The sequence below is a fragment of the Daucus carota genome, chromosome 2 (assembly GCF_001625215.2).
Source record: "Daucus carota subsp. sativus chromosome 2, DH1 v3.0, whole genome shotgun sequence".
Taxonomy (NCBI): Eukaryota; Viridiplantae; Streptophyta; class Magnoliopsida; order Apiales; family Apiaceae; genus Daucus; species Daucus carota.
Genome location: NC_030382.2, coordinates 12,385,562 through 12,403,198, shown reverse-complemented (window position 1 = coordinate 12,403,198; position 17,637 = coordinate 12,385,562). Strand labels below are relative to the sequence as shown.

General features: G+C 35.7%; 5 protein-coding genes across 5 annotated transcripts; 3 read left to right on the top strand and 2 right to left on the bottom strand.

Moving 5' to 3' along the window:
• Positions 1-453: 453 nt before the first annotated feature.
• On the top strand, positions 454-1,748 carry LOC108206165 (repetitive proline-rich cell wall protein 1). Its single transcript, XM_017376377.2, has one exon. The coding sequence runs from the start codon at positions 576-578 to the stop codon at positions 1,551-1,553; it is 978 nt and encodes a 325-aa protein (XP_017231866.2). The 5' UTR covers positions 454-575; the 3' UTR covers positions 1,554-1,748.
• Positions 1,749-4,710: 2,962 nt separating this feature from the next.
• LOC108207083 (uncharacterized) lies at positions 4,711-5,463 on the top strand. Its single transcript, XM_017377548.1, has 2 exons — positions 4,711-4,880; positions 5,004-5,463. Exons 1-2 carry the CDS (start codon positions 4,711-4,713, stop codon positions 5,461-5,463), a joined length of 630 nt encoding a protein of 209 aa, XP_017233037.1.
• An 18-nt stretch (positions 5,464-5,481) lies between these two features.
• LOC108207082 (uncharacterized) lies at positions 5,482-7,119 on the top strand. Its single transcript, XM_017377547.1, has 3 exons — positions 5,482-5,906; positions 6,306-6,468; positions 6,541-7,119. The coding sequence occupies exons 1-3, from the start codon at positions 5,482-5,484 to the stop codon at positions 7,117-7,119; spliced, it is 1,167 nt and encodes a 388-aa protein (XP_017233036.1).
• Positions 7,120-10,684: 3,565 nt separating this feature from the next.
• On the bottom strand, positions 10,685-11,370 carry LOC108206658 (14 kDa proline-rich protein DC2.15). The gene has a single exon (XM_017377030.2). It carries the CDS (start codon positions 11,288-11,290, stop codon positions 10,880-10,882), a length of 411 nt encoding a protein of 136 aa, XP_017232519.1. The 5' UTR covers positions 11,291-11,370; the 3' UTR covers positions 10,685-10,879.
• Positions 11,371-16,846: 5,476 nt separating this feature from the next.
• LOC108208315 (14 kDa proline-rich protein DC2.15) lies at positions 16,847-17,537 on the bottom strand. The gene has a single exon (XM_017378831.2). It carries the CDS (start codon positions 17,365-17,367, stop codon positions 16,957-16,959), a length of 411 nt encoding a protein of 136 aa, XP_017234320.1. The 5' UTR covers positions 17,368-17,537; the 3' UTR covers positions 16,847-16,956.
• Positions 17,538-17,637: the final 100 nt, after the last annotated feature.

Sequence of the window (17,637 nt, the reverse complement as noted above, 5' to 3'; positions counted from 1 at the left end):
GAGTTTGATTTATTTTTGAAAAATGTCACAAATCTTTTCTAATTAACACTTACTTATCCGTTATACTAGACCTCCCAAAAAATTTGGACATTTTACAAACATGGTGAACGGATATTAATCGATTAATTGCCATGGGCTTTGCAAGTAACTCTCGTATTCTTCGTTGGCACTAAATTTCATATCCACGGAGAGTGTACAAAACTAAAGATATCAGAAGAAAGGTGAGACACTTATTGGTGTACTAGCTAGTACAGTACTAGTTTTTAGACGAGCTATATTGCAACTTGCAAGTGCACGTTGTTAAAAAGCCATCAGAATCTGAAGTTCACGGATGAACTGAAACAATCACGGACGAGGCATTGAACTTCGTAAAGTAGCAACAAACATCCAAAACTTTGCAATTTCATTCGTAAATCTCTTGGAGTTTTCTGAGCACTTATGCAAAGAATCATTATCTCTCGAGTATTACCTCTTTTAAGTAAAGCATGAAATTCAGCTATAAATAATTCTTACTGTCCACTTAATTACTCATCAGTGAAGAAAAGAAAACACACTTTGGAACCCTAAAATTAGTCATGGGTTCCAAAGTTTTAGCCATGTCCTTCATTTGCATGATCTGCATGTTAACTGCATTGCCACCGATCTATGCTAGCGGATACTGCCCGCCACCCTACCCACCATACCGCCAACCTAATCCTCCGAATACTCCACGGCCTCATCCACCACACCACAGCAAAGGAAGGAGCCCCGGAGGCTCAACACCTTCTCATAAACCACCCTCTTCACATAAGCCACCTACACATAAGCCGCCTTCGTATAAGCCACCTACACAGAATCCACCTTCGTATAAGCCACCTACACATAAGCCGCCTTCATATAAGCCACCTACACAGAATCCACCCTCGTATAAGCCACCTACACATAAGCCGCCTTCAAATAAGCCACCTACACATAAGCCGCCTTCATTTAAGCCTCCTACACAGAATCCACCTTCATATAAGCCACCTACACATAAGCCGCCTTCATTTAAGCCTCCTACACAGAATCCACCTTCATATAAGCCACCTACACATAAGCCGCCTTCGCATAAGCCACCGGTTGTCCTCCCACCAATTGTTAACCCTCCTATTGTCAATCCACCTATCATCACACCCCCCATAGTAACTCCCCCAATAGTCAACCCTCCAGTCATAATCTCACCACCTTCCACACCAACCTACCCACCTTACACCCCTCCTCCATCCGGAGGAGGCGTCCCGGCTCTCCCACCACCACCAACCCCTCCTCAAACCTGCCCTATAAACGCACTAAAACTAGGGCTCTGCGTCGATGTTCTAGGAGGCCTGGTGCACGTAGGGTTAGGCGATCCGGTTCAGAACGTCTGTTGTCCAATTCTCGGTGGGTTGCTTGAGCTAGAAGCAGCCGTTTGTCTCTGCACTACCATAAGGCTGAAGCTGCTCAACATAAACATATATCTTCCACTTGCACTGTCCGTACTGTTAACTTGCGGGAAAACTCCTCCACCTGGTTTTATGTGTCCACCACTCTCCTAACTCAAGTACATATATGTACTGCTCTTGATTTATGTATGATTTTGTAAGTTTCATTTTGTCTGATTCATGGCATATATAGGTTGCACCTATGTTCTGTTATATTTCTTGATGCAAGAACTCGGTCTTCTTTGTATCAAGTTGATGCCATGCATTTGTTTTGTATCAATTTAAACTTTTATGTTCGTGTTTTGTTAACTTCTACTGAATATTGAAATAATGTCAAGATGGTCTCCTTTATCCGGGTCAAATAACAGTTAAATATAACTCGACCTTCCTAGAACGAGTCAAAACGTTTAATTCTGGATTATTTCGGAATCAAAATACTAAGAGCCCCTTTGCTGTATTTAACATAAGAGTAATCTACATAGTGTATACCTGAAGTTTGGACAAATTAATATGTGTACCTCATATTTCAATAATGCAAATGTCTATCTCACTTTTATATTCTCGTGCACAATGTGTACTTTTAACGTGGAATCATCGAACCAACTGCAGAAGTAGGATTTTTGGCCAGCAATGTCAGCCAGACATATATACCAGTAAAGCAAGACATATCACTGAGTAAAAAACATGTTGACACCTTTATTGAAATAATTAATATTAGATAATATTAGTTTGATAATAAAAATATTAAATTTATGTATTTATGAATGAAAACTTTAAAATAATAATTTAACTTATTACGTCAAAATATTAGACAAAAAAGTTAAGAGTCAATTAATTGAATATAAATTATATAGACAATTATTTAATTTGTATCGTCATTAAATCTATTTTTAATTTTTATTTTATTAACTACTCCCTCTGTCCTCCTCAGTTGTTTACATTGGGGGACGGGGGCTCGACACGCATTCTAATGCTCTCGTAAATATAGTTTAATAAATTATTTTAAATTTTATTCTTCTGAATAAATATTTACTATCTAAACTTTTATTCAAAAAAGAAAACTTTTAAAAATAAGTTATGAAATTATGTTTTATATGCGTTTTAAAATGGGTGTCCTAGAAATAAGAGTTGAATATGTTATCCTAGTGATATAATCACTATGATATTATTGGATCAATTTATTTCATCAAATGTCCCTAAATTTTAATATAGGACGTTATATAAGGCATGCCTTGGAGTTGGTATACTGATTTAATATGATAAGTGTAGATTAGTTTGGATAATTTTATAGTATAGTTGATTTCGGTTTTGTTAAATATATAATAATAAAAATAAATTTGTTAGATTATTCATTTTTGTTTTGAAATTAATTTTTATTTAAAAAATCATAAAAATAAAATAAATTGATTTAGAAAGTATATCCTATCAACGTTAGTTTCCCGCTTATATCTAATTTTACGAAAACTTCTATCTTATTACACAAATAACATTTTTCAATTTAAAGATGAAAATACGATAAGGTATGGGTATTTTATGCTCACGCACTTTAAATCACATAAATACCTTGTAATTCAACTGTGATATAAAATTTGAATTATACCAGATTTCATAAATACAATGATTATTTGACGGAAGTCGTATATAAATATAATTGGGACATTCATTTAAAAATAATGTACGCAGGACATTTCTCGCAATCTGCACCAACGTCCGAGATAGTCCCGACACCGCCACCTACTCAACATAACTACCATTGTTGCCTTCTCGCTTGGACCATCCTTCTCCTCTCTGTCCTAGCCCGTCACCGTAATCATTCATTCTTTCCCTCTCATGTATTGTTGTCACTTCAACCAATCCTTCTCGCCAATCCACAACCAGTCTCGATCTTCCCTTTTTCAGCCTCTCTAACTCTTACAGTCATAAATTATCGTTGTCCTTCAAACCCTTGCCGCCTAAAAACTAACTCAACCATCCTCTCGAAACCCCCGATCTTCAATTCACCCGTCCCTGCTGTCAACCCATACTAAAGTCTCTCCCCTATCTAATCAACCTACTTCTCCAATAGATGAATAAATGATACTAGAAAGAAAGTGAAAGAGAGAAATTAGGAAGAAGGGGATAATTTATTTTAAAAAGACATATTTAGAAGTTAGAAGCGTGAAAATTGACAAATCCTATATCTAAACTCAATAATGCTATAAATTGTAAGGGGCAGGGAGATCACTCAAAGTCAGGATCTTTTCATCTATCGGACACCGTGTGACGTACGTTGTTCACACACTTGAACCTTGTTTAAGCAATTAAATGTGCGTCAGAAAATGTTATCTAGGTGAGTTGAACAATGAGTTGAAAATGGTGATGTTAATATTTTTGAATGATAGTTCGTTCATGTTATCACACTCTGTAATTTCCTATATACCATTTAAATCAAACATCCTTGGTTATTCACACTTTCTACACATTATCATTGAAAACCACATTCTCTGTAGTAAATACCAAGTCAAACCCAAGTCAAATGACACTGGGTTTTGGTGCGCCCATAGTTTTGTGTTGAAATTGTATCTGATACTTTCCACCAACACTCCTGTCAAAACATACGTCGGCGCCACCGCTGATTTCTCGCACCGGTTCCGCAGAAAATTTTTGACTGTTTGCAATGAATTTTTTTGGTGGGATGTCGCTCTCGTGATTTTCAAAGTTGTGCCTGATATAATTATTGATTTCTGGTATGGGTTTAAAGTAGATTGTTGGTTTGTGGATTTGAAGTTGTGGCAGTTATTTGCGGTTATTGGTTTTCAATTCGTTGAACATAACGGCTATCATGGAGGAGTTAGAAATTTAAAGGACACTTGTTATTCAGCCTTCTTCCCCAGAACAGTACAAAAGAATTAGAGATCACATACCACCATCTTAATCAGCAATTAACACTCACATTCATCTTCTTACAGACATTTGCTTTACATCATTAACGTATTTGCCCACTGAATAGTGATTGCAGGCTTGCAGAAAATTACTGTTCAATCAAACACTCAAGGTTGGTATCTTTGATTTTTGCATCCGTTTTTTCACTTATGCATTGTGAACCATTATCATATATATATTCTGCACAGTAAGTCGTAGAGATCAAGTTAGTGGGGGAGTCTGGGGTGCAAGGTTTTCGGGTGAGGGATCTTTAGCAAGGTGTGTGATTCGTTTGGCTAGTTTGAATGTTGGAACTTTAACTAGCAAATTTTTAGAATTGGTTGATGTTTTGCGGAAGCGGAAAGTAGATATGGCTTGTATTCAGAAAACTAGATGGAAAGAGGAAAAAACCAAGGAGGCTAATGGATTTATATCATGGTATTCAGGTTTAGTTAACTCCCATAATGGTGTTGGTATCTTGTTGTCTACGAAACTCAAAGATAAAGTGGTGGAGATCAAAAGGTTTGGTGATCGAATCATGTATGTTAGATTAGTGGTTGGGACAGTTATTGGGGTGGTGCTTTGTGTATACGCGCCTCAGGCTGGGTTGGGGGATATTGAATCCATGACTTTTTGGGGTTGTTTGGATGATTTGGTTTGAAGTATTCCTCTAGATCAATTTTTATTTGTTGGTGGTGATTTTAATGGTCATATTGGTGCAAGAGCAGATGGGTATCAAGGTGTTCATGGCGGGTTTGGTTATGATGTTAGAAATGACAATGGTTCGACACTTTTGGAATTTGCGACAGCACATGATTTAGTGATTGTTAACTCTTGTTTCTGCAAGCGTGATGACAATCTAATTACTTTTAGGAGTGGGGAACATGCCACTCAAATTGATTATCTTCTTATTCACAGTATGGATTTCAGATTTTGTTCAGATTGTAAGGTTTTTCTAATGGAAGCTTGTGCTTCACAACACCGTCTTTTAGCCATGGATTTGTCTTTGGATGGTCCACCTATGGAGGGATTGAGAGTTGTTGAACCTAAAATTCTTTGGCGTAATTTACATGGATCGAAAGTAGCAGAATTTAAGGACATGTTTGAGGGTTGTTTTAGGTAGGTAGATGATGTGGATCAAATGGGGGCACATATGGCTGACTCAATTCGAGGTGTGGCAAGTAGGATGTTGGGAGTGGCTTTAGGGAATGTCAAGGATCAGAGAGAGTCTTGGTGGTGGAATGATGATGTTCAAGCCAAAGTGAAATTTGAGAAAGGATGCTTTTTGGAACTCATGTCATGTCCCGAAGGGCCAGATCGGCATATAAAGCGAGAGTTATTTAAAATTGCAAAAAGAATGGCTAAACAGGCAGTTGCGGAAGCGAAAACTAAGGCGTATCAAGACATGTGTAGGCGTCTAGGTACCAAGGAGGGTGTGAGTGAGATTTTTAAACTTGCAAAAGCACGTAACAAGCGCAGTCAGGATATTGGTGCGGTTCGACATATTAAGGACGAGGGTGATCGGGTTTTGCTTCATGATGGAGATATTACAACGAGATGGGGCAGGTATTTTTCTGAGTAATTTAACGCAGCTCGAGGAAGGGAGATTGTATTTCGAGGAAGAGAATGTCAATGTTTTTTACAATGATGTTGGTATGTTTCAAGATATTACTATGGCAGAGGTACGCGTAACTTTAGGCATGATGGGTAAAGGTAAGACAATTGGGATTGATGAGATTCCGATTGAGGTGTGGCAGTGTTTGGGGGAACAGGGTGTATGATGGTTAACATGCAACTCTTTTTAATGTTATATTTCGGACATCCAGGATGCCGAGTGACTGGCGGTTTAGCGTTGTTGTACCCATATATAAAAAATAAATGTTATGCTCAAAGTTGTAGTAATTATCGTGGTATTAAGCTGCTTAGTCGTACGATGAAACTCTGAGAACGAGTTATTGATTGCAGGATTCGAAGAATTGTTACCATTTTAGTGAATCAATTTGGTTTTATGCCTGGGAGGTCAACCATTGAGGCGATTTATCTCATTCGATGTCTTATGGAGAAATATCAAGAGCGTTGTAAGGATCTTCATATGCTGTTTATAGATCTTGAAAAGGCTTATGATAGTGTACCACGGGTCGTTCATTGGAGATGTTTAGCAGCGTGAGGAGTTCCAACGGTGTATATTCAAACCATACAGGATATGTATTCAGCAGTGGGGACATGTGTTAGGACACCCGTTGGGGTCCTTGGGGATACTCAGAATTTTCTAGTTGAGGTAGGTCTTCATCAATGTTCGGTATTCATCCCTTTGCTTTTTATAATTGTTTTGGATGTGATTACCCATGACATTCAAGCTCTTGTGCCTTGGTGTATGCTTTTTGCCGATGATATTGTGTTAATCGTCGAGTCTCGAAGTGAGGTTAATGTGAAATTAGAACAATGGCGTACATCGTTGGAGGGTTATGGATTGCATCTGAGCCGTTCTAAAACTGAGTATCTCTGGGCCAATTTCCATGAGGAGATTCATGATGTGGATGTTGCTGTATGTATTGCGGAGGCCCGTGTACCACAAACTAATACTTTTAAATACTTGGGTTCCATCATTCAGAGTAATAGAGATATTTTTGCGGATGTTACACATCGTATTTTGACAGGATGGCTTCGTTGGCGGGCTGCTACAGGTGTGTTGTGTGATAAGAGTGTACCTTTGAAGTTGAAGGGTAAATTCTATCGTGTAGCAATCAGACCATCATTATTATATGGTACTGAGTGCTAGCCATTGAGAAAGGGTCAGGAACGTAGGCTAGAGACAACAGAAATGCGTATGTTGTGTTGGATTTTTGGTAACACCATGATTGATCATATACCGAATGATACTTTTCGACGTTTTTTAGGTGTTGAGTCTATCTCTAAGAAGATAAGGGAGGGACGTTTACGTTGGTATGGACATGTTCGGTGTAAATATAATTCAGCACCGGTTAGGAGAGTCGAACACATACCGGTACGAGGCAAGATAAAGAGGGGTCGGCCTCGTCGGACATGGGCTGATCAATTAAGTTTGGACATGGGAGCCTTAAATCTCACGGGTGATATGACATTAGATAAGAATGATTAGAGACAGCGTATTAGAGTAATTGAGACTAGGTCTCGTGGCTTACAGAGATTATGAGGGTTATGGCGTTATGTTTTAAGGGAAGGGTTCAGCTCAGTCATTACTGGATGCATTCGCGCCAATCAAAACTGTTTAGGTAAGTCCCATGTGAAGAAGGCCATGGGCTAAGGTATTATATTCTTATTATATCACACACTGTTTTATTTATTGTGCACTAAGCCGGGGGTCTTCACGAAAACAACCTCTCTACTTTAAGGGTAGGGGCATGCATGGCTGCGTACATCTTACCCTCATCAGACCATGCTCTAAGCGGGATATACTGAGTATGTTTGGTTTGGTTTGGTTTAGTTCGTTCATGTTTGGTATTTTCGAGGTTATGACCAAAAAAAGGTTTAGTATTTTCGAGGTAAAAAAACAAACTTTTTATATTTATAAAAATATCTATTAACTATTAAATGTCATATATATCCGTATTTTATAATTTTAGAATTGCCATTTCATGTCCTAATCCCATATACTTGCAGCATAGGTCTTAATTTAGTAAATATGATATATTAAGTATTAATTGTATTAATATATTGAAAAAATAATTCAATTTTTTGATCATTATAATTTTAGTTAATGTGAGAAAATAGAAAATAAATTTTATTTATGGACAAAATCAGGGGATGAATGAAATATTAATTAAGTTACTGGTTCCAGAAGTTAACATAGTGCGTAATGATTTCTTTTAACTCCCAAAGAGCATCTCTAACTCCAAAAGCCCTTAGCTAAAATTCTCTAAGTGGCACTTATAGAAATTATTTGAAAATTATAGCACTCCAACCCTCTATTCTTTTAGCAAAAAATATAGCCAACCATGTTTGGTTAGCTATATTTGTCGAACCTAGTTGAGTATAATTTTACACAAGTAAAATATAGATAATCCGATTGGAGCATATCCATGTCCCTTATCAATAAATTTACGTAATCATTTTAGACGAACAATATAACCAAACCATTATACATATTGTCCTTGGAGATGCTCTAACTTACAATGTTAATAATATTTATACTTCATGTTGACTTCCCCAATCTCAAATTATATTAAATCCACCATTGCTTCACAAATCCAACACACAATTTTCATATAATTACACACACACACACACACACACACACACACACATATATATATATATATATATATATATATATATATATATATATATATATATATATATATATATATATCAACATATATTGTTCAGTTCCATTAACCTATACATCACCATGATTATTATTTACAATTTTTCATTACATATATAATCTAACATACAATATAATCATTAGATTCTCTACATTTTAAGGCGGGTGTATTCGATTGGGATTTTAATGGATTGTTTTTAGTTTATGAATTTTAATGGATTGTATGTGATTTTGATTTTGTGCGGATTCTTGATAAAATGTCGCAGAGTTGATAGGATTTAAGCACAATGCTTCAAAATCCCATTGATTTTGATGGGATTTCAAAAAACTTAAAATACACTAATGAATGCCACAAAATCCATCATTTTATGGCAAAAAATTCAATCAGCATTTGAATACCATCAGATTTTAATGGATTTTAAAGAATCCCAATTGAATCCATCGGATTTTAAAGCATAATTTAAAATCTCAATTGAATACCACCGGATTTTGTAGCATAATTTAAAATCTCAATTGAATACCTCAAGATTTTAATGGATTTCAAACAATCCCAAACGAATACTCTCGGATTTCATGAATGCAAAAAAAATGCTTTAAAATCGCAATCTAATATACCACTCTAAGAGGGGTGTATTGGATTGGGATTTTAAAACATTTTTTTGCATTCATGAAATCCGAGTGTATTCGATTGGGATTGTTTCAAATCCATTAAAATCTTGAGGTATTCAATTGAGATTTTAAATTATGCTACAAAATCCGGTGGTATTCAATTGAGATTTTAAATTATGCTTTAAAATCCGATGGATTCAATTGGGATTCTTTAAAATCCATTAAAATCTGATGGTATTCAAATGCTGATGGATTTTTTTACATTTCATAAAATGGTGGATTTTGTGGCATTCTTCAGTGTATTTTAAGTTTTTTGAAATCCCACCAAAATAAATGGGATTTTGAAGCATTGTGATTAAATCTTATAAACTCTGCGACATTTTATCAAGAATCCGCACAAAATCAAAATCACACACAATCCATTAAAATCCATAGACTACAAACAATCCATTAAATTCCCAATCGAATACACCCCGTAAGTATTATATTGTCGTAATTTTAAATCAACGAGATTGCAAGTCAAGAGATATAAAAAAAAAGGAAAGGAGCACGGTTCATGCCTGTACAAAGTCATCATATATGTAGTTCAAATAATCAGTAACGGTTGTCCATTGATATTGCATCACTTTCCTTTTTTATGCAAATATATTAGAATCAAATGAATGGAATTTATGACCTTTGGATTAGAGTTTGTTTCATGGCCTTCAGATTAGAGTTTGTCTGGAGAAGAGCTCACATTAATAAATGAGCGAGAATTAGGTGACTTTCATGTAAAGAAAATGATGGGGTCAAAATATTATTTAAATAAATGTCAGATAATATTTTATTTATAATAAAAAAGATGGGAGTCTTCACAAAATCTCTCTAAGTGAAGACATGATGTGCATGTATTTTATCCTTTCTAAACTCTACTCTAATTTAGGGATATACGTTTGTTTGGACTTGGTTTTTTATTGACCAGCCCAAGTATGCAAGTATTGTTGCTGTTGATCATTGGATGGTATGATGCAAGTACTGTTGTTGTTGATCATTCGGTGCTATGTTTAACGAAATGGTTTAGGAATTATTTATTTATGTACTTTTTATGCGTTTTAAGTTACATGTAAACATTCAAAAGAATATGCATTCACTTTGCTTCTCTAGTAAATCACATGTAAATATTTCAAAATTATTGAATTTATTAAAATACTGATTATTTTTAGTTTTTATGGGCTTAAAATTTCAATAATTAATCAATTAATTATGTACTTTTTATGCGTTTTAAATAACATGTAAACATGAAGGAAGTAATTAACTTTTCTTCTGTAGTTCTAAATTAAGGAAGAATCTCTTTTTATGCATAGACCAGTGCAGCAGAAAACTGCATAATCAGTGTAAACACATGAAGTTCAAGTTCCAATATTGAATATTGCACGAATAAAAGGATCACCGAAGACATAAACAGCGGCTGATATCATTTCACTTCACATCAAACTACAAGTAGTAGCGCAGATTTATTCGATATCATTCCACCGAATCGTACGAATTAGAAAATACAAGAAGAATAGCTTATGGGAAGCTACCTACTGCAACATTACACAACAATTAAAGAACGAAAAACATAGAAAGCAGATAACCACTTGTCTATTTAGGTACATTCGAAGCCATTCGGGACTTGCTTGCCGCAGTTATTAAGAACCAAGCTGAGCGAAATAGGAAGATTGAGATTGATCCCCAAAATGTTGGCCTTAATGGCGGTGCAAAGGCAAAGGGCGGCCTCGAGGTTCACGAGACCTTCGAGAAGGCTGCAGCATGGGAGTGTTGGTGGAGATCCGATCACAACATTGTGAACTAAGTTGAGGACATCAGCACAGACACCTAATTTTAGGGCATCTTTAGGGCACTTTCCTGCTGAGGGTGTTGGATAGGGGTATGGAGTTGGAGTTGGCTTCGGCTTCGGCTTAGGGCCGGGGCAGAAGTCACATGAACTAACTAGCGAAAAGAAGAGAATGTTGAGGGCGAAAAATAGGGCTACTGAAGCACTGCTCTTAGAGGCCATCTCTCAGATTTAAGGGATTGGTGGAGAATGCAAATGCAGATCAGAGAGGTTTTGTTTTCTGATGGAAAAGTTTGTAGTCAGGGAGTGAATTTATAGGGGAAGACTGCGACAACCTTTTGGAAATCGAGCTGGCGAGCACATTGAAATCAGGGGTGAAACTTATGTGGTGGGGGTATGATATATTTTTAATTTTCGGTTTTTCTAGTGTGTGCTCATGGGCACATTCTAAGCGCGGAATTTTACAAGTTTGGGAGATTTTGATTCACTCTCCTATCTTAATAATGGTGGACCTCTGCAAATACAACAATCACACCAATCAAAACCTCCTAAACATATCAAATTTCGTGCTTAGCATGTGCCCATGCGCACACACTAGACAAACCGTTTAATTTTCTACCCAAATGTTTATGTTCCATTTTAAATCATCTAGATCTATAAGTTCTGCTGGGGAGATATATGAAACAGATGTATATCTGCTTATTGTCACGGATGTGTTTTCGACCACCGAATTCTGTGAACAGACATTAATTTCACTGATTTAAGTTTCATAGATCGATGTGGAGTACGACTCAATTCGGTCGAAAAGAGTTTCCTACCGATTGTGTTGGTCATAATTTTTCAACTCAGAAATGTAATTGGTAGGAAACGACAAACCACTAGTCAATATGATCCGTTTCTATTGTCAAATATGTGAAAAATAGGTACAAGATTTCATATAATCTATTACTTCCTCCTTCCCTTTTTACATGTCTATTTTGACTTTTGATCAGTCAATTGACTATATTTTGACTGTAATTTACATGTATTATATAATTAAGAAGAATAATGAAAATTATATCATTAGAAAATATATTTTGTCTATTTTAATATGCAACTTTCGGATTTTAAAAATAATGAATAGATAATTTGTAATGTTTAGTCAAAAATTGATCAATTTGACTTCTCAAAAAGCAAAATGGACATGTAAAAGGAGACGGAGGGAGTAACATATTAACAAAATAAAGGAATATATTTTATTTCTAACAATTTAAAATAATAACAATATATCGTTTAAAATACAACAAACCAATATATATATTAGGTACCATCGGAGCACACGATACCTTGCAAGAAATTTTAAATAATCAGATCGTGCCCGAGCCTCCAATATCTTGTAGAAAACTTTACATAATGAGTATTTTATATCATTCCAGCCAACCATTTTACCCTCTTGGACTTTATGTATTATAAATACTCCCTCCGTCTCAATTTATAGGTCTCTTTTGGGAAAAAAATTTGTCCCAAAATACTTGTTCCTCTTTTTTTTCAATACAAATTTATCTACATATTAATTGTGACTTTTTGAAACTCAATATTATTCTCATTTCTCAATGCACTAAATCCCTATATTTATTGTGATTTTTTTGAAACTCAACTATATTCTCACTTATCAATGCACTAATCAATGATACATGAGATAAGATTCTATCTAACCAACTTTTTTCTTAATATGCGTGTTTATTCCAAAATGGATCTATAAATTGAGACGGAGGGAGTATTCAGTGTCCTAGATGTAAATTGTAATTCAAATGTGGAATAGACGTCATTCTAAAATACAGGTAACATGATTAGGCTGCCCCAATTCGAAACCATCCAAAATTCTGCTGAATTTTTACTCCACTACCATGTCACGGGCATCATTAACACCAAACCATATGCTGGCCGGGAGCTCTCCTAATCATAATATATTCATATAAATACATTTTTCCTTTTATTTCTGTAAATTTTGCTCAGGATATCGACAAATTCTGCCCTAGAAAGAATCATATAGGTTACTGGAAAAACAATGTTGCCAAAGGGGCACTTCCAAGCAAGAGGGACAAGTACCAAAAAAAATCAATCAAGCACTTCAACTTGTTTATATCATGATCTTGATTTGACAACATCTTTTTTCCATGCCATATGTAGTTTAAGTTTTCATTGTAGCGGAAGTATTTAAATATTATGTTTCTTGGTTTATAATTTGTTGAAGTTGCGTATTGTGTTTTAACCTTTGATAATGTTTTCATGAAAGAATAGTAAAGGTAAATATTTCCTTTAATTTTTATTACAATATATTGTATTATTTGGCACGCATATTATGAAGATGCATACAAAATATGTAATTTTATTAATCATTTTTAAAAAATTTCTTTTTTATAAAAATATTTGAACATTAAATTTTTGTTCAAAATAATGAAAAAATTAAATAATTTGTGAAATTATATTTTGTGGAAGTGTTGAAATTCCTACAAAATAAACAACCTACAGAGGGACTACAAGGTTAACAATGGAGACTTTGAATCTTATTAAATATAATACGAGCCATATTTGGGCAAAGGTTAGGGCCCTAACCTTTGCCCAAATATGGGTCATATTATAACTTCGTTTTTTAATCTTTATTTTATAATACATATCTGAATTATCATGTGATCTGAAAATTCTAAATATAAAGAACGGAAATTTTTTTCTAAATATACATGGAGCGGAGCTCCGATCCGAAAATTCGTTGATCCTACGGATCTGGATATGGATCATGTTCTAAAAAATCCGTCTATAATTCGATAAAACTAGACGGATCAGGATATGGATCAAGGGTGATCCGATCCAAATCTGATCCATCTGACACCCCTAGTTAGGGCTTGTATAGCACATTATTATCATCCAGCTGGGGGCTTGTATAATTCTTTTCGTAAATATTTATTCAAATTGATCCCTTATATATGCTAAAATCTGTTAACGCTGGGTTAATGAGATTACATCTTTATTATTTAACACATTGGATTATCAATCTCTTTGGAATTCTAAATACGAATTTTCTATGATGTATCCATGGGCACACACTAGTCACTAACTCTCGTGATAATACTAGCTTTTGATTGATGGATGGATGATAAATGTTGATGGTCCCCCTGCATTTACACCAATTCCACCAATCAAAAGAAGCATTTTAATGAGAATTAGTGTTTATTGTGTGCCCTTGGGCACACATTAGAAAGACCGTTCTAAATAAAATATCTATTGCTTTCCATTAATTCAGATATTTAAAGAAACTAATCTGACCGTGATCAATTTGACAAGATGATATTTGTTGTATGGGTGATATTTTCACATTCAGTCTACCCTGGTATATATTGTGTGAGTTGGTGTTTTAAGGCATAAAACTGTTTAAGTAGCTAGGGATAATTTAACAAAAAATGTTGGATAAGATTATATTATTAATGTTGGAAACGTGTATGGGCCTTAAAACAAAAAACTTCGATTATAATAATATGCAACCACACAACTTGTATATTAATGTAACACGCAGCTACAATACTTATAATTTTTCTACACACACTAGGCTTCAGCCTTTTTCACTCAACGAGCTTAAGCTCTTTACAATTCTCTCTTCAGATTTTCTCTTCACTTGTTATTGTATACTGGAGAGTCGTTCCTATATATAGACTCAAAACCATGCATTCATGTCATGCCTTACATCACCAGGCATTTACTTCCTCGTTTCATGGCCACGCTTTTATATGTAGTATTCAAACTCCAATCTTCCATATATTAGGGTTTGAACAAAGACTTGCAACCTGTTTTTATTGACTATGTGAAAGCTGTTGCCACGTGTCCTTGTTTTCTTCTGCATGTGCCACCTCCTGTTATTAAGTTTACATTTGAGCCATGTATTGTATTTTGCACCAGCCACCTTTCTTCCTGGCCTTTGTATCAACGCAGCTGCATGGTGATCACATGTACTTGTAATCTGCAATTCTTTAAATTCCTTTTCTGCTGGATATATATGACCACAAGTGTGAACTTACATATTCAACCTAGCTAGCTGTTCATATATATTTAATTATTCAAATAAGGGTTTGAATTCTAACACTCCCCCTCAAACCCGAATTTGCATTTCGAGTTTTTCTTTCGCTTTGTGAAAGACGCCCCACTTTAATAACTTCATGAATATATCATCTAAAATTTCGTTGGTCATGTAGTGAACTCGTTCTGCAATTTTGTGATGCACCTGTTCCCAACTTTTGTTGCTTTCGTCGCTTGCCTTGAAACAAAACACTGAATCATCAATGATTGTTTGTATCGGACTTGTTGGTTTGTAGATATTATCTGGACTCAGCATATTCCTTGGCGCTTCCCCTGAAATATTAATAATGCCACTACTAGGACTCCTATTATCAAACACTTTCCATTGCACCATATTCTCCAAACTGCTAATTTCTTCATCATAACGATTCATCTGCAGCTCGTGGTCTTGGAACAAACATACAAGCTCTTCAATAGAAATTCTGGACCAATCTTTCGACTCCTCTAACGTAGTTACAACATAATCAAATTTTCTTGTCAATGAACGGAGCAACTTTTCCATGACCCGAACATCATCCAGACTTTCCCCATTTCTTTTCATCTCATTTGTCACCGTTTTCAAACGCGTAACATTTTCTTCAATATTTTCAGAATTTTTCATTTTCATATTCTTGAACTCGCCATGCAATACTTGAGGCTCCACCTCTTCTTCTTTATCAACTCCTCGGAATGATTTCTGCAGAATCTCCCAGGCGTCTTTTGCTTTTTTTTCATGTGCAATATTATCAAAGGTTAATTCGTCGACACCTTGATAAATCATGAAACATGCCTTGTTATTTTTGCTCCTGCACCCATTTAATGTCGTCTTCTCGGCTTCTGACAGAGCTACTTCAGCCGCTGATGTGAACTCATCATACCCTCTTTCGACTATATCCCAAACATCATAAAAATGGAGTAATTCCTTCATTTGGATACTCCAGTCTCCATAATTTGTGCCCGTCAACATTGGAACTTGGGCTTCCAGGAAACTTACCATTCTTTTTTCTCGAACAAAACCTCGGCTCTGATACCACTTGTTGGAAACGTGTATGGGCCTTAAAACAAAAAACTTCGATTATAATAATATGCAACCACACAACTTGTATATTAATGTAACACGCAGCTACAATACTTATAATTTTTCTACACACACTAGGCTTCAGCCTTTTTCACTCAACGAGCTTAAGCTCTTTACAATTCTCTCTTCAGATTTTCTCTTCACTTGTTATTGTATACTGGAGAGTCGTTCCTATATATAGACTCAAAACCATGCATTCATGTCATGCCTTACATCACCAGGCATTTACTTCCTCGTTTCATGGCCACGCTTTTATATGTAGTATTCAAACTCCAATCTTCCATATATTAGGGTTTGAACAAAGACTTGCAACCTGTTTTTATTGACTATGTGAAAGCTGTTGCCACGTGTCCTTGTTTTCTTCTGCATGTGCCACCTCCTGTTATTAAGTTTACATTTGAGCCATGTATTGTATTTTGCACCAGCCACCTTTCTTCCTGGCCTTTGTATCAACGCAGCTGCATGGTGATCACATGTACTTGTAATCTGCAATTCTTTAAATTCCTTTTCTGCTGGATATATATGACCACAAGTGTGAACTTACATATTCAACCTAGCTAGCTGTTCATATATATTTAATTATTCAAATAAGGGTTTGAATTCTAACAATTAATTAAGCCAACACTGAAATAAGAAATAACGTAACACACTTTTACAGTTGAAGAAAAAACACAAAGAATAAAAGCCAGCAAACAATTTAGGATCCGAATCGAGGCTAGATATTTCAGGTACATTTAAAGCCATTGGGGACTTGCTTGCCGCAGTTGTTAAGAACCAAGCTGAGGGCAATAGGAAGATTGAGATTTTTTCCCAATATGTTGGCTTTTATGGCAGTGCAAAGGCATACTGCGGCCTCGAGGTTGACGAGACCTTCAAGAAGGCTGCAGCATGGGAGTGTTGGTGGAGATCCAATCACAACATTGTGCACCAAATTGAGGACATCAGCACAGACGCCTAGTTTTAGGGCATCCCTAGGGCATTTTCCGGCAGATGGATTTGCTGGATATGGAGTTGGAAGAGTTGGCTTAGGCTTAGGCTTCGGACCAGAACAAGTGTCGCATGAACTGACTAGTGTAAAGAAGAGAATGTTGAGGGCGAAAAATAGAGCAACTGAAGCAGTGTTGGTGGAACCCATTTTTTTCGAATAAGTTGCAATTGGTGATCAGATTTTAGAAGGGTCGTTGTTCTGATGGAGAAGGTTGTTGTCAAAGGGATGAATTTATAGGGAAGTTTTTCGACATGGCTTCGGAAATTGATCTGGCAAGCACATCAAAATTGGTTGGTTATACAAATTGTCATGTTCATCTGAATCTGATGTCTGCTAATCATTAAAGATCGAACCAGGAACTTCTATAATGCAAGTGTAGATCGTGTTCAACTCCAAGTCTTGCGTCGAGAAAACAAA

What these genes read in the sequence shown, in the direction of transcription:
- LOC108206165 (XM_017376377.2), top strand. Translation starts at nt 576, where the DNA reads ATGGGTTCCAAAGTTTTAGCCATGTCCTTCATTTGCATGATCTGCATG.
- LOC108207083 (XM_017377548.1), top strand. Translation starts at nt 4,711, where the DNA reads ATGGCTTGTATTCAGAAAACTAGATGGAAAGAGGAAAAAACCAAGGAG. An exon ending in AGGTTTGGTGATCGAATCAT is followed by an intron (nt 4,881 to 5,003) that starts GTATGTTAGATT and finishes TTTGGTTTGAAG; the next exon opens with TATTCCTCTAGATCAATTTT.
- LOC108207082 (XM_017377547.1), top strand. Translation starts at nt 5,482, where the DNA reads ATGGGGGCACATATGGCTGACTCAATTCGAGGTGTGGCAAGTAGGATG. An exon ending in ATTACAACGAGATGGGGCAG is followed by an intron (nt 5,907 to 6,305) that starts GTATTTTTCTGA and finishes TATTGATTGCAG; the next exon opens with GATTCGAAGAATTGTTACCA. An exon ending in TTGAAAAGGCTTATGATAGT is followed by an intron (nt 6,469 to 6,540) that starts GTACCACGGGTC and finishes CAAACCATACAG; the next exon opens with GATATGTATTCAGCAGTGGG.
- LOC108206658 (XM_017377030.2), bottom strand. Translation starts at nt 11,290, where the DNA reads ATGGCCTCTAAGAGCAGTGCTTCAGTAGCCCTATTTTTCGCCCTCAAC.
- LOC108208315 (XM_017378831.2), bottom strand. Translation starts at nt 17,367, where the DNA reads ATGGGTTCCACCAACACTGCTTCAGTTGCTCTATTTTTCGCCCTCAAC.